Below are 16,969 nucleotides of genomic sequence, written 5' to 3'. Positions count from 1 at the left end.
GCAAAAACATTGGTAAACAATATCAACTCTCCAAAACATGTGTCTGTCACGTAAAAACCTTTTATCTCCAAAATGACGATCTTACAGGAGAAAGAAACAAGCATCGCAACTTCAGTTCAAGTCGATAATAAATAATTTACTCCATGTAATTTTGGAGCATTGCTATTGCTCTACCCTTATTGAAACAGACACAGTATGAGGAACAAGAGCCAGATTTGCAGGTAAAGTATAAAATAAATAAAGTGCCCCTAAGAATTCCCTGTTAAATTCTTAGGAATCACCCCAGTGGACCTGCATTCATCCATCGTGCCTGCATTAGAAAAACACTGGCTTTGCAGTCTTGTGGTCGAATATGAAATTCTTAAGAGGCTAAAACCTGAAAGTCAAAAGTGTGAGCAACAGAAAAGCTGTTCAGATGCCACCAAACACAGACAATGTAATTTATATAAATATTATCACCGTTATGCAAAAACCTCGTCTCTCCAAAATGGCAACTTTACAGGAGAATAAAAAAAAAACTTAACATTATATGCAATTCAAAATAAAAACATTTATTCCAAGTAATTTTGGAGAATTTCTACTGGCACAACCACCAAAATGTAATCAACATGTAAAAACCTTCACTGGTGCTGGTTTTGTTGATAGCCCACAGTCCACAAGGACTGCTTTGTTGCTAACCACTAAGCTACACCCCTTTTATTTCATTGTCATTGCTATCAGAACAGAACACCACTCCATTCACTTACCTGCACATTGCTCAAATGCCAATAATGTAAACATGCATGACCAGACTGAACAGACTAAATTGCAGGCCTTTCTTCAGAAAGACGGGTAACTTGGTGTTTGAAACTTGCTGCCTACCTCCAACCTCATAATAAGAGTTAGGAAGATCTTACATTTATTGTAATGCACTCTTCCTATCCGAGCTTTCACAGAAGCAGCCTGTAGAACCTTTAGACATTTCTCCAGAGCTTTAGCAGCACAATATTAGAAAACCAATCATTACACACACCTTTTTTCCCCCCAAGGCACACAAAAATAAAAAATAAAATCTCCACCAGTTTTTGGATGGCCTTGTAATTTTGTGAACACAAACACATCAGACTCCTGCTGCTCTCCCTTTATAGTATGGTCTACAACATTACACAAGGTCAGCACAACTTCACTGAAAAAGAACTTTTGGCTGATCTTGACTTGCAGAGTTGCTCAATCCTTATATTTTAGAACCCAACACTGTAATCATGAAGTATATGCACAGCTCTAAATGACAGTGGTTTGCAAGCGTTCTTGCCATAACATTGTTTTTATCGCTAGACACACTTTCAATGCAAGTCAACGTCTAAGATTAAGCACACTTTACTGCCAGTGCACAGCAGTACAACAGAATTTAACCACTGCATTTAACCCATCTGTGGCAGTAAACACACATGATTTTGAAAACCTTCATGCTATGCCTGCCCCTAAAAAGCCTGGGTCAGAGTGAAAGGCAAAACTATGCTACGGCACCCCTATACTAATACAGATAAAGGGCCTTGCTCAGGTGCTCAACAGTGGGCATCACGCCCACAATGATGTGATCAATAAGTCATCATTAACAATTGATTAGCCACTGCACCACCAGTGCCTCACTAGTGTAAAACACAAGTGGCAGAAAAAGTATTTTACATTTTTTCACTCCAAAAATGCAGCAATATGTATTGACAAAATAGTAACAGAAAACAGTCATGTACCTTCTATTCTAATCATAAGTAATAATATACATTTTATACATTATTTACAGCCTCTTTTTAGACAAATTACTGAAACAAACAAACAAAATAATACAGAAGATTAATAATTCAGTGCTTTGCTACAAAATCTACACTTCAACACTATCTTTAATCATCACAAATAGGGGCTTCTAAAAAGACTAAATGACTGAAGAACTATCTAGCTAAAGTCACACATGAACACTTGCTATTGTGCCACTGCCTGCACTTGACCTTTTGTTTCCGAGTTAAAAACTTGGTAACCAAAACCATACATAATTTCTCCCAATAAAATGCAGCATTTTTGCACACATGCTATGTGTTCAAGTGTTTGTGGACAGCCCTTCTAATAAATGCATTCAGCTACTTAAAGTTGCACAGATAAGCAAACTTTACAGGGATATAACCCCCCACCCCATATTTTGTCTATTTAGCATAGTTCTGAATTTTCTGGAGACTATACTTTGGTAATCAGCTTTGATTTGTACTTTGTGTGATGCATGGGATTTATATCACTTGTTTGTCCACTATAGACCTTTAACCTAGTGAAAATTTGATATGTGGACCCATAAGATGCATATTTGAGAACTCCTGCTCTAGCACTTCCAGTGGCATTGCTGCTCCTGGTGCACTTGTTTAAGTAAACTCCCAAATACGTCTGATCAACAATGGTCAGAAACTGACCAATGAAGGTGAACAAAACAAAAATCTCCACATAGAAGAGGGACCCAAAGCAAATAAACAAAACAAACAAGACAGGTCAGATGAAGGAATATTGGTTTTAAGCAGTTCAAATTTAATACTTTTTGTCCCCCCCCCATTCGCTACAGAAACCCAGGTAAAAAAAAATCCCACACTGTCATAAAATACAGCAGCAGCAGTTGCCAGTAAAAAAAAAAAAAAAATAAAGAAAAGAAAAAAAAAGAAATGCAAAAAGGACCCAGAGAGACAGAGGTAGGGATGGGTTGATGGAGGACAAGAGAGAGGGAGGGAGGGATATAAAGAAAAATATATTTCTGTGTAAGAGGAGTGAGTCCAAAGACTTCTTCCTTGGACAGAGCAGAGTTACATCCTGGGCACGTGCTGTCGTTTTAATTCGATAGGGAAGGAGGAAAGGGGAATAAACAAAATGAGGCAAAGTCCTATCCAATCAGAGCGCTCTAAGGCAGGGGCATATTCATTAATTCATGAAGGTTCAGTCCTTCATTTGATTGACCGTTAACTCCTCCTTTTCAGCATCTGAAATTGTCTGCATGTGTGTACATGTGTTTACGTGTGGGTTTGTGGTTAATTAGGGTCCACACACTCTCTTGCTGCAAAAGAAAGACGCATTTCTTTCCATGTTTCTTCATTCATTCTCTCTCTTTTTTCGGTTTTCTTCCCATTTCAGTTCCCGACTACCTAGTAGTCATCCAAATCGAAAAACTCATCATCCTCTCCCTGATATTCCATCCCTTGGAAATCCACTCTGTACCGTAAGATACCTGAAGGAGAAACGAGAAAGCAAAATAATTTTAAAACAATTTTGTTAGGAGAAATATTTATTATTCAAATTTAAAATGTTCATGCACTCTCCATTCTACTTAGTACCTTGGCTACACCATGATATTACATTTAGCAGATTATAGTATCACAAAACAAACAGCACTTATATGCAGCTTATACCAGCGATTCCCAACCCTGCTCCTGGACGACCTTCTGTCTGGCACATTTTAGTGTTTATCCCGCTCCGAACACGCCTAATTCAGCTAATAAACAGGCCCTTCTTGAGTTGAAGAGCTATAGTTGGGAACCAGCAAGCTATATAATAGAAGCTTAGTGTATTAGCCTCTATTCTAGCTAGCATTAAGCGCACTGTGAAGTCATCACTAACATTAGCCTATTTTGTGCTAGCCTGTTTGTTTAAGAGCTACAAATAAACAAAACTTAAAAAACCAAATACACAATATTAAAAAAAAGCCTAGAAAATGGCTACTATTCTCACCCCCAATTCCTCCAAAGCCCTTGACAAACTGTGAACCCTCCTGACTCTTGTCTGTGACGATCTCCAGCGTGGCTCCGAATTTTTTGTAGCTATTAGCAAACCACTCCAACAGTGGCATACACTCGATAAGTTCATGCTCTTGTCCTGTCTGAGATACAAAAAACACAAGTTATGAGAGAGAAATCAAAGTTATGAGATCCAGAAATCCAAAGTGTAATATCCGTACACTGCTATAATGCAGGAAAACACTGGTCACTGTCTCCCTGCCACCAAGGAAAAAAGCTCATCTTGCTTATACATGTATGAACAGGTGCAGGCTTTAAAATCAAAATATGACCTTTTACATAGATCTGCTGAGCTCTGGAATGAATGTACACACACACCTCTTTGTCTGTGAAGTGAGACTTGTCCTTCTCTTGCTCAGGTGTCAAATAAATTGTCTTCTCATCTGAAACAGTCAAGAGTGAGTAACATTGTTCATTATATGTACATAACTTCACATTATGGTGAAACTGTACAAGGTTATTTTTTTTTAGGCAAAAACAGCACTTCCATTCTGAGCCATACTCTAGCACATACTTGTCCTCCATAGACATGTTCATTCATTAGATCTATAATAAGAACACCCTTTTTCTGTACATGGCCAGACATTTACCAAGGTCAGGGTCAGGAACACCAGAAAGACATAACTGAACAGACACACCTGACAGCTGGCTGATATGGTGCTTAAGCAACTGGCAACACATCATTGCACAATTACTGCTCTCCAGTGCATTATCCTTGTCTCAACTCAATTTCTTATGGTGGACGTGAAACATTTTCCGTTTACTATGAACAGATCTCACATCTTACAGCCCCTTCGTGTCTGTGGCGAACATTTTTAATGAAGCATTTATAAAGTCTTGCTTTGTGTACTTGCTTAGTGTGGGATAACGGTGTACCTTTCATACAGCATTCACCTGTAATCTTATGAGGCATAAGGTAGTATGTCAGTTCTGTTTTTGTTTGTTGTACCCACAGGATGAATGACTGTGTGGTCTTGGTATGTATACTCTATAGTGCATGTACCATTCTCTGCTCCATTTCCCTCGGCCCCATGTACTCGTAAGATGTATCTCATGGTGTCCAGGTTCTCATAAACAATGAGGATCTCCACTGCTCCCATCTCCAGCGCCTTTAGTGTGTCCTCCACACCAAAACAGTACTTTCCCGTGTCCTGGCTTATCTCATCAAAATAACGACCTGAGGGCCAGAGGAAGTACTTATTGAGCAGATAATCAATGGAGTCAGATTATTCCAGTCATTCAACACCAATACCTAAATCAAACTAAAAAGACTATTACTTTGTCATCAGTCCAGCCACCTGGATATAAGCCACACCTACCTATAAGCTTTTTCTCTTGAATGAATTTGACGTTGGAAAGCACCTCAGCCGATAGCTCAATGGCCTGATTGAAACCATTCTCTCCACCATAAGAGATGTCCACCAGCTTCAAAACCTTCGCCTGTAGCCTCTGTAACCAATTATTCACAGACAATTTAAACAGACATAAAAACAGTTGTTACTGTATCTAGCATCTCCATTTTTATAGGTAAAAATGTCATAGTGTAAAAAATCATGTTAAGTGTATTTGTCACATTTGCACTTAAAGAAATGCTACTGCTGTAAAAAAAAAAAAAAAAAAAAAAAAAAAAAAAAAACACCCCACATCACAAATGTGAACAGATGCCATGATGTATTTGGGATAACACCCTATATTTTGTCAACATAGCAGTGGTGTGACCTTTGAGCACTTGTATCTAGAAGGATAAGAATGTTGAGGACTAAAGACTCCACACCTAAATGACTGGGTGTTTATGAGCAAGAGTCGTCTGGATGAGGGCAGTGAGGTCAGGGCAGCGGCCAACGTTTCCAGCCCTAATGAGGGCATCAAACAGCAGCCTCATTAAAGAGAAACCAAACAACAGACTATATAATTGCTTCCATGAAAATGGCATATGAATGGGCAGCAGGAGAAATAGAGGTTCTTACAGACTTAACTTATATGGGGGCTCCTCAGACCCAAGCAATGTGAATCAGTCACTGAAAAACTTAATTAATAAAATTAAATTGTAAAGGGTTTCAGAATGAGTGCTCCCTGAAGACAGTAAACCTGCACTTAAGAGGACTGGGCAGATGTTATAGCATCACTACACATGTAAAAGTAAGATTTGTTGGCGTAAACTACAAGAGCGGTTTCCCTGAGAGACTCTTCTCCACAGACTGAAAAACGTGGCTGAACAAAAACTGAAAACAGAACATTATGATCAAACGAGACTGTCGGAAAGCCCAGCAGAACTAATTAGATCAGCTTCAAGCAGGGACGGGCAAAATGAACACAGACTAAATGAAGTAATTATCACAAAACCAAAAATGTTATGATTAGAGCAACAGTAAAATAGTGTGAATTGAATAAGATGGTCGCCAGCAGTAACAAATCTGACAAAAATGCAAGCCAATTAAAAAAATAAATAAATAAATAAATAAATTCTAAAACAAATCTAGTTAAGATGTTAGTGGCTAAAATTAAATTAGGTTGTCACATATAAGATGAATAAAAGGCACTGGGCAGGATTCTGGAGAACAACTGTTGATATTTGGACTCAACAGCAAAACAACCCTTCATTCAGTACTCACTCAGAAGCGCCGCAGCGTTGGAACAGGGCAGGTGGCTGGCATGCCAACATCACTACCACGCTCGTATACACATTTCAGTTATAGAAATGAGTTAATTAACTAAACTGCCTGCCAGTTTAATAAATAAAAAATAAAACAAAATCAGTGCACAAGACCAAATGGTTTATACTCTCACCGGATCAAACATGTCAGACTGGCTGAGCTCAGTTTTGAAGTCTGCGGATCCAGCCAGAACCATTCCAGCCACGTTGACCTTATCGTTGGACACAAAGAGCTGCACTGCCGTCTCGGCCACTTTACGCACATAGTTATGCCTCTTCTCCATTCTCAATCGCGCAAAACGCAACGCAGACTGCCCTCCTCGACCTGAGAGAGAAAATCTGTTTTATTATTTTGCTCCACAGGACTTTGCTGATTCAAGTAAAATGGCAAACATAGTGAAGAGGATGACTGACACTGCAGTGAGACAATTACTATTTGTTTAGCAGACCAACTATACATGTGTCTTAAAAACTGCAGACACCACTAATAATTAGAAAAAAATATATTGCTTTAAGGTGCATTCACTGCTGACATAAATGTTTAATGTTTTGCATACAAAGTATTTTCTGTTTTACGAGATATAGTCCATAGAATAGAATATTCTGGAGCAGCCACACAAACCGCTCAGTCACCATGCCCACTGACAACTGTCAGTGTCAAAAGGGGAATTGTGTTCTATGAAATTAAAGAGCTCTAGCCAATAACTTTGGGAGGCATTAGTGGTAAACTAATAATCTAATATCAGTACCTGACATCAGTAATCAGCTATTGTAGTTTAACACATTCAAATTCAGTGCAAGGCCTTTACAAAATACTAGACACTGTTGCTGCAGCAAATGGGTGGACAAACCTAGTAACCCTAATGAGCAAACATTTGTACATATAGTTTATCCAAATGTATGCATTTTCAGTACCGTGTTTTTTGGGAAGGTCCACTGTAAATTTGTGCAGCACTTCTCTGGTGTTGCCTTGTAAGGTCCCAAATAGCGCGCCACTTCCATCAATCACAATGAAGCCAAACTTACTGTCATCTGACAACAATGCTGTTAGAGCCTAGAGGGAAGAAGAAACAAATAGGGAGGTGAATGACTGTGTATAACTCAAACAGTAAAGTATACTACCAAAACACTCAAAATACAGGGTTACGCAGGGTGATGGGGGTTAAAAGGTCAGGTGAGATTCTGCATAAATATGTTCCCACATGACATTAAACAGCTGTTGAACACCATGCCAGACATGGCACTACACTCTTCAAGCAAACATTGGTCAAAGTGGAAGAAACTGCTTTTACACAGTTTTTTACAAGGTCAGCTTTGCACATGCACTTTTTGTGCATTATCAACTAGATCCTGTTAAGCCCTCTTGAGGCTTCTTTCTCTGGAGAAATCATTTTAATACATGCAAGTACTACTACTGCATGTTTGCATCTTGGACTGCTAGAAAGCACAAAAGCTGTCCCACCATAAGCATAGACTCCTGAGGGTTAACTTCAGCATGAGTGTTAGTAAACAGATAAAGAAGATAACAGCACATGGAAAACAAGGCAATGTCCTGCTAATATATTGTGGAGAGTTCTGCAGTTTAGGCTTTTACCAAAAACACCTCACACAAGGCCAAGACGTAAAATGTATATGACCTCTAAACTAACACTTGCTCATAGAATCAGTAAAGGGCATTGGTGGACAGTAAGGTCCACCTGTTTTATAGCATGTGTTGACTCTGGATTCTGTTACATTTATACTCTTGGGATTCTTACAGTTTCAGGATTCTTTGGTTTTTGTCTCTAACCAGTTATCTATGGTCATGTTTTGAGAAAGCAGCAGCAAAAGGTAAAAAGGAGGGAGAAAATGGGATTACCAGCAATGTTGTCACATCAAACTAGTTATATTCAAAGCTGTAGAATCACTGTTGAGAGGATATATGCCTATAGGAGGTTATGATCAAGCTATTTCCTTATTATATTTACACAACATGCACAAGTGACCAGATTTAGAGGTCACTAGTTTGCATCTGTGGATTAACAACTCTTTCCTATTCAGTTCATACATGTGAGTAAAATTACTCTATCACATTTTGTTGAGTTCCCTCAAACACACATCTACTGTATTACTTACCTCAGTATGAAATTTGTTGTCACAGAGATAGAGCGAGGTATTGATGGGTTTAAAAGGCTCAAAGTCAATGTTGACTTTCTTCTCTTTGCCCTCTTCCGTCACAATGGTGCCACAGTACACTACGAGACCATTAGGCGGCACTGCAAGAAAAAAGGGCAAAAAGTACAATGTTACACTTATAAGAACTGAACAGTGAAAAGGCTAAATAAGAAGTGACATTAAAATAAATACATTTGCAGCAAATGGACGGACAGACACCCTGACTTTCAAACTGTTAAAGCATTTATTTATTAGATGTTCATTTTTCTCCATAAACCTATAGCGCATAAACCTATTTGAGCAATGACTTTCACTTACACATTTGCTCTCTCTTTTAGCTCATAATGGCAATGTGATTCTAGTAAGATAGGAGAGTGTATAGTAGAGTAAAACGTAAAGTTTTAAAAATACAGGACTAGCTATGCATTGTTCCAGCAACCATCTAACAACTACAAACAGTAGTATACAAAAATATTTGACAAAAAGAAAAAAACTACAATGAAATAAGAATGTTACCAAAGTTACAATTAACTACTGAATATTTATAAAACATTCCCACTACCAATTACCACAAAGTCACATGGCCCACCTTTGTTGTAGAGTTTTAGTCTCTGCTGTACTGAAGTGATGGCTCCCAGCACAGACAGTCTGTTGACTCTGCTTTTGATGTTTGAGGCTGTGCCAAACTCATCAGCCAGCATCTTGGCCACTCTGGAGATCTGATCCTTAGGAGGGATGATCAACGAAATCATACTGGTCCCATTACTAAAATAGAGAAACAGAAAGAAAGCTCATGTCTCAGGGCAGGCAGCAATTTACAACACTGCCCAACGCTGGCTAAATCTGCAGCAGCATCTCCACGGTCACGAAAACAGCTGAAGCTGGCTAAAACTCTAGTAAAACTTAGCAGGAGTACAGTCACTATTCCAAAACCTGTTTAAAACAAAAATGTGCAGTGAAAAATGTTTTCACTAACTTGTTACTTAGAACAACAAAAACTAAACTGTAAATAAAACAGCCATTAGATAGTATTTACATTGCTCTATTAAAAATAATTATATAGTGTTCACTTTGACTGAAATTATTAAGCTAGTAATATGACATTCCTTTAATGAAAAACAAAATGAGACTGACAGAATTTCTCTTGTCAAACAGAATGTAATTATATGGACAACATGCCACACTGCAATTCTGTATTGCAAGAATTGTAACATAGCTTAAAATATTTTAAACATCACATTGTTGAACAGTTGAGACCTGACTAAAGACTGCTCTGTAATGTAACTTTTTTGTTTGTGAATGTCTTGGTTCATCCCACACAATACCCACACAAACACTAATCTGGAAGGTCTGAGAGTGGTCAGTATGATCAGTATGAAATGTGGAAAGCCTTATTTGTTATAGAATTTACACACGACATTCTTCTAAGATGTAAGCACAGCAAAGGCAAATCCTGTAATAAGAGCGTCTACATTACATTTTGTGCAGCCGTGTTTAGTCACAACACACTGGACTCACATAGGGGGTAAGTAGCAAAGCATCTTTTTACTAGCACCATGTGACAATCTGGAGTGTAGCATTTCAACAGGTGAGATGCAGGCAGTGAGCGGTCTTGTCATAATCAGCAATCCAATGATTTAGAACTATAGCAATACCCAAAATGTCTCACACAGGTGAGTAATAACTAGAGAAAGTGATAACCAAAACCTGCACACCATGACACACAAGAAAGGAGAAAACTAGCCTAACTACCTGTTGCTGAAATAGAACTAGAAATATTCCCCAGTTGGCATTACCACTACACACACCAGCCACATATGTGCTCATTAACAAATTAACCCAGTGACCAACACTGTTATAGATATGCAATAACAGCTAAAAGCTAACACACAACTTACTTAAGCAGACTTTCAAAACAAGTCAAAAATTTCAGGGGTCAACTAGACATAGATCAATGCAAATTGTCAGAGCATCGTTTATGGCCCAAGCAACATCAACAACTCATGGGCAATGTTTTGCATCTACAGGTCTTTAAGGATTTATTATATGCAAAGTAAGGTTCATGAAAGACGCATGGGGGGAAAAAATGTACATGCAGTGCTAGGTAGTGTGTGTATACACACACACACACAAAACTAAGCCTTTCAAGATTTTATTTACGGTGATGGCTAGTATACTTAACCACACAGATCTGTACCAACAAACACCATTTCCCATCTTCCGCAGCCACAAAAGGCTGTCAGACTTAATTACACCCTCAAATGCATGTGATTGACTGTAGAATTCCAAAAACAGAGGCATTAAGACTCAAATCTAACATATCACATTACCTACTCTGAAAGAACACACACACACACAGGCTGTCCTTGAATGAAGGACTAAACTGTTGTGACACACTGTGTCCTCAGCCATAACTACCTGTCAAGAGGGTAAGGGAGAAAAAGAAATGGGCCATGCAAGCGGTCACGCTGACGTTGCATTTACACACATGGTGTGTGGGGGTGTGTGTGTATGTGTGAGGGAGAGAGGGAGGGGAGCTTGTTCAACAGTCCATGAACTGATGCCCTCATCAACCATCATCACAAATGACACCTTTGACTGTAAACACAGCTTGGACACAAATTACAAATGCAATGCTAAGTATATGGGGGGGGGAAACAAACTGAACACAAACAAGTACAAGCAGCAAGGTCTATCGCCTACACATCTCATCATGTTGTTGTCCAGGGTAGTGGTTCCTAAAACTGGTCCTGAAGGGACCCCCCCCCTCCCAACACACATCCCTGGCGTGCACATTTTAGTGATCCCCCTCCCCTGCTCAACACACCTGATCCAGCTAATCAGCAGATTAGTGAACCCTTCCTGGCTGAAGGTGAAAACCAGTACAATGTGTGGGGCACAGAGTCCTCTAGGACCAGGGCTGGGAATCACTGGTCTAGTGGAAAGCCATCCAACATGAAGGCCTCTTTCTATCAATTGACGTTAATGCCGGTTAGTTCTAGTTGCACAGAGACGATTCAGCTACAAAAATGAACAGTGTGAAAAGACACTGAAGCTCACTGTCCACCATGGGCAGAGAGCAAAACCGTGACTTGGTATGCCGGCGCAGTCGTGTGAACCCATTTCTGTGAGGGGAAAAGCATTGCGTGGCCTCTTATCAGTTAGTTTAGGAAGCTGGATGGCGGAGGTAGCTAGTGCTAGCGTTTAGCTGGCTAACTAGCTAGTGCTAGCTACGTTCTCCAAGCCGACAGGTCTGTCGGGCTTTAGCTAGCTAGGTCTCTTCCATCCAGTCTCTCGCTAGCTTAACGCGTTATAAAGGACGTAGCTAGCTACTAAAAACAATATCTTCGCAAACTGAATAACTATCCACAGCTCGGCTCTCAAAGACCCTTCGCCTCGTTTACCGGCTTCTGTGAACGTTAGCTACTCCTCCCAAGGCCCGGCTAACCAGTGTAGCCACTCAGCTAGCGCTAGCACACTGGACATCTATTGTCAGACCACCAGCCTGGGTACTTTGGGTTCATTCTGGCCTGTACACACTTTACTAAAAGGTGAAACATCTCCATACCCTCTGGCCGCCTCCAAACTCTTGATCAGCTTCTTAATTTTCCAGATCTCCACGTTCCTGTCCGCGGCGCTCGGGTCGTCCGCCATCTTCCCTGCTGTAAGTTAATCGCTTCGGCACCTGAGAGGAAAAAAGAAAGGTAAGAGAGACGAAACAGGGCTGTTTTAACGCTACATCACATCAGCGTTCAAAAATAAAGTCTTTAAAACGGTGAGCATGATTAACACGATCCCGCCGCTAATCGAGCAGTAGTCCAGAAAAGCGGGGCTCGAGCGGCTGACCGTTTATTTTCGAACAGCGCAGCTAGTCGAGTTAGCTCGCGCTCACCTGACGTAGCGAGTGAATAACACGAGCCAGACAGAAAAAGCCCCTCGGCCGGGGATGTAGGAACGAAGTACCGAGAAAACTTAAGACCCCTCACTACTTATTTCCCCCTCTTCTTCTCGTTCCCAGGCCCCAGAGTCCACCCAACTCCCTTACAGCTGCCTAGCTAGCTGCCCTTGCAAACAACGGAAAGTCCCCGGCTTCCAGTCGAACGTAGCGAACGCGCCCAAGCGACTAGTGCACGCTGAGCTATAGATGAGGGGCTTAAAATATATATAGCGATGAGCGACCGCCCTACCTGCCACAGACTCCGCCGCTCCTCTTCGTTGTTTTCGCCGGACCGCGGTGTGACGTTGCCTCCCAGCCGGTTCCGTCCCTACCGACGGCGCGTGGTGCAAAAAGAGGGGACTCACATGTGGGAGGAGGGGTTACAGATTTCCTCTCTTTCACTTCCTAGAAACGCGCGTAGAAACTGCGACCTATCGTGCTCTGGTTGGTCGAAACGCGCGTCCGTCAAGCGCGAAAGAGGACGTGCGTGGAACTCGGATGCCGCGGGAGAGCTGGGAAATGTAGTCTGCTTGAACGTCAGCCATGTTTTTTATGATACAAAGCTACAAAGCAAAGAGTTTCAGTCTCATCACTAATGTTTCACACCACGTCGGCAGAGTTTAGTCCGCGATAAACACTTTACACTTTAAACTGTTGGATTAACTTTTGATCTCAATCTGAACTGTTTTTGTTTACATCTCACTCCACTTCCTCCATGGCTAGTATCATTGCATCCCTAGGCCGAGAAATTGTTTAATGTAGAGAAGGTGAAGCAGCCGGACTGTAATAATGCACTTAGCTAATCCACTGAGGTAAAGTTAGTCTCATGTCTGACATTCATGAGAGATTCAGAATAACGCTTTTCCTCACCATTGATCAAAATGTAGAATAATTAATATTTTTTGTTAAAACGATGAAAATCAATAAACCACAATCACAATCTTTTATGATTAGATTGAAAGATCAAGCCGCCCACAACACACCCAATCTCTCTGCCTCCTCCCCTCAGCTGAAGTGCTGTATGTAGTGAAGTATGACCTCATGATGTCAAACCAAGGGTAAAATATAGAGATATACATTCCTCGTATAATTAGTAAATGTTTAGTTTTTTTGTATTATTATTCATAAATGTATTAAACTCTGTGACAATTAGACATCATGGTCTCAAACTAATGTTGACATATATTGATAAGGCTTGTTTTTTTAAACAAGAACATAAATTAGTTATCTCGTGCCAACACAATTGAAAAAATGAGAAAGCAAATTTTTAAAAACGTCAGCACAAATAATAAATCGTCCTCAAATTAATATTTATTTTTACCCGGTGCCCCTTCCGGGCTCCATAGGAACCCTCTATAGTTTGGTCCCAGGCAACCAGTGCTGCCCAGGTCCACACTGCAACAAGCTCTTGCCCAGATTTCCCCGACCTCTCTATAAAGTACTTTCAGGGAGTTTCAAAGGACGTCCGTGCTTTCATGTCCGAGATAACCGTGCCACTAGGAAGTGTGAACCCCTTTACAGTTTCTGTATTAATGGAGTCTGAAATGTGAGAAGATCTGTTTGTACTTTTGAGTACTAAAATATATATAGAGAACTCAATTAATCAACAGATTAATTTATTAGATCACATTCATTTATTAAACAACATTATCCAGCATTAAACATGTCAGGAACTGCCCCCCTTTGGCAAACCACACTGTCAGCAAAATGTATTCGGTAACTGGTGATCAAACCTGCACAACAGGTTGGAGGGCTTTTGGCTCATTCTTCCATAAAAAACTCTAACTCTGTGACTATAGTGGGCTTTGTTGCATGAACTTCTATTACTTCTATTACACTTCTAACACTTCTATTAAGGTTAAGGGCTGAACTCTGACTCTAGCCATTCCAAAATGTTGAATTTCTTTTGCTTTAACCATTTTATGTAGACGTATGGGTGTGTTTACAGTTGTTATCTTGCTGCAGGTCCTACCTGTGGTCAAGATTCAAGTCACAGATATTCTCTTGGGGTGTAGTGTTTGAGTTCCACCAAACAAAACACATTTGATTTTGGATTTATCTGTCCACAGAGCATGCCATATTATGTCACTCATTGTGAGTTTTGTGCAACCACTCCTTCGGAATCTAAAAGCAGATAATATATAAATCATTTTTTATGATTTATCTTTTTAACTGCAAATCAATATATAATACTATGCTTAAATACAACACTCCAATAAACTCTATTATAAGGCTATTAGATAATATAATTAGTCACCTTGCAGCCAGGCTGCTGGATGTATGATTCATATATATTAGTAGTATAATATACTAATAGTATTAGTATATTATATGAAAAAAACCAATAACCAGACCAATGCTGCTCTATATTCTTTCTCCATATAATGCTATACTACAGTAGTATTTTTTCTGTGTGTAAGATGCAATACCAACATAAAGAATGAAGGCACCATTGCAAACTGAAGCATCTTTGCTATCTCTTCCTGCCTTTTTCTAATGTCAAAGCACAACACAATCTCCTCCACTGTGCTCACTGCTTGTTTCCAGCAAGGCATTTTCATGCCATTAAACTTGGGGACTGGAGCTGATTATTTTTCAGGTCAGATTTGTACAGAAATACAAAAATGTAAAGAGTTTACAAGCTTTTTAAATGACCACTAACACAACAAGATTTTGGCCCACCCCTCCTCGCAAATTCAGTGATCTTTGTAAGTCCTCAAGCTCAAACTGTATGTTTCAAGTCTTGCCACTTTGACAAGGCCATTCCAAATGTTTATTGTTTTAACCACTGTGAGGTAGCGTAACTTGTGTGTTTTGGATCATTGCCTTGTTGCAAACTCAACTGCCCTTTAGTTTCAATTTACAGACAAATGGCCTGACATTGTTTTTAAAAGAATTTAGAGCAGAATCCATAATTTGCTTTAGATATAGCAAGACCTCCATACTACCACCACCATGTTTCACAGTTAGTATGAAGTTCTTATTTAAAAAATGTTTGTATTTTGAAAAGTGTTAAGCCTCCCCCAAACAGAACAGAGCCCATGTCTGGCAAAAAGCACCACTTTAGATTAATCTGTAATATATTATAATATATTGTTCCAGATCTCTGGAGAACAACCTAGTTGTGTCTTTGTATATATGGGACAAGCATTTAAAATGTTAAAAATGGTTTCTGCTGTGCTGTTTTGCTATAGATCCCATTCTTACCTAGTGTTTTTTCTTGCTTGAGTTAACACTTAACACTGACCCTAGCTGAGACAAGAGAGATCCTGTAGATCCTTAATCAGAGGTCACTAATAGACAGCCTGCAGCTCCGCCCTAAACCAATATGAATTCCTACAGTTCAGAATAATAACTATACAATAAATATTTTATAAGAAATAAACTAAATTGTACTTGTACTTTGATTTGACACTGAATTATTGACTAGTTAGACATTATGATGTTCTGGACCTTAACTGGAGGACATTTTCTCTAACTGGACTTTATTTAATATTAATTAAATAACCCTTTCCTTGATTAATTAAATGGCTTGCTCTGAGAGACATTTTGTGACAGGGTGCACTCCTGGGAAGACAACTGTTCTCCTTTTGTCCAGTTTAGCTAAAAATTTGCGAAATTTAAAAAAATAAATAAATAAAATGGCAAGAAATTGCCCTGAAAAATGCATTGTAAATAGGTTCAGTTACTACCTTAGTAAGGCTTTTTCAACATATTAAAACATTATAAATGAATGATAATGTTTCCACAGTCTTACTGAGATCTCACTCTTAGCCAGTGTTTTTTCAATTCTGTCATATCCCTACAATGAACAGTTTAGTGTTTTCTCTGTTTAAGCGCAACCATTTTTGATTCATGAAGAGCTTGTGTGTGGAATAAAGAAAACTAAAATGTGTGTATGTGTTTCTTTTTTTTCAACCAAGCTTTCAATCTACAGCACAGAAAGTAAGGAATGAGGATTTCTTGACTGCTTTGAGGCCTTTGAAGCTTAAAGCACAACATTGTAGTGTCTAAGCTATTTTCAGTCCACCTTTTAAGAAAATCATTATAATTAAATAAAAAAACTAATTGATTGCATTAGAGTCTATACGGTATCAAAGAAATCTTGAAAAGGAGTTTAAAACAGTAGCGCAGACGTCAGCATGATTATATACGTCATCTCCAAATATAGCTATATATTTGCATATATATTTGCATTTGTGAAACATGACGGACTCATTGAAAGCACTGTGCACTGTAAACACTGAAAAGCACAGTGGAACTGTTTGGCTAAGAAAGCCTGGTTTGTAAAAACTTCTGTAACACAGTGTCATCGAAATCATAACAAAACCTTCAATGTGAGAACATGAGGTAAGACAGTTGGTTTTATTTAAACACTATTTTAACATTTGTGTAACTATGTAACTATGACATGTGAACAAGCTAAAT

The 16,969-nt window shown here is 39.3% G+C and overlaps 1 protein-coding gene across 1 annotated transcript; it reads right to left on the bottom strand.

Moving 5' to 3' along the window:
- Positions 1-190: 190 nt before the first annotated feature.
- Positions 191-12,878, bottom strand: etf1a (eukaryotic translation termination factor 1a). Its single transcript, XM_072668288.1, has 11 exons — positions 12,792-12,878; positions 12,173-12,289; positions 9,194-9,369; positions 8,566-8,705; positions 7,366-7,504; positions 6,585-6,775; positions 5,117-5,246; positions 4,801-4,974; positions 4,116-4,180; positions 3,733-3,880; positions 191-3,232 (listed from the first exon to the last, which is right to left on the bottom strand). The coding sequence occupies exons 2-11, from the start codon at positions 12,256-12,258 to the stop codon at positions 3,150-3,152; spliced, it is 1,332 nt and encodes a 443-aa protein (XP_072524389.1). The 5' UTR covers positions 12,259-12,289; positions 12,792-12,878; the 3' UTR covers positions 191-3,149.
- Between the last annotated feature and the right edge of the window lie 4,091 nt (positions 12,879-16,969).

The sequence above is a fragment of the Salminus brasiliensis genome, chromosome 2 (assembly GCF_030463535.1).
Source record: "Salminus brasiliensis chromosome 2, fSalBra1.hap2, whole genome shotgun sequence".
Lineage (NCBI taxonomy): Eukaryota > Metazoa > Chordata > Actinopteri > Characiformes > Bryconidae > Salminus > Salminus brasiliensis.
Note: the sequence above shows the minus strand (reverse complement) of the source record. Positions and strands in the feature narration are given on the sequence as shown.

Bases quoted from the DNA above. Each gene is read 5' to 3' on its own strand.
- etf1a (XM_072668288.1), bottom strand. From the start codon at position 12,258: ATGGCGGACGACCCGAGCGCCGCGGACAGGAACGTGGAGATCTGGAAA. The intron at 9,370-12,172 runs GTATGGAGATGT...TCTCTATTTTAG, and splicing joins AGTTTGGAGGCGGCCAGAGG to TAATGGGACCAGTATGATTT. The intron at 4,975-5,116 runs GTAGGTGTGGCT...TCTGGCCCTCAG, and splicing joins TCAAGAGAAAAAGCTTATAG to GTCGTTATTTTGATGAGATA.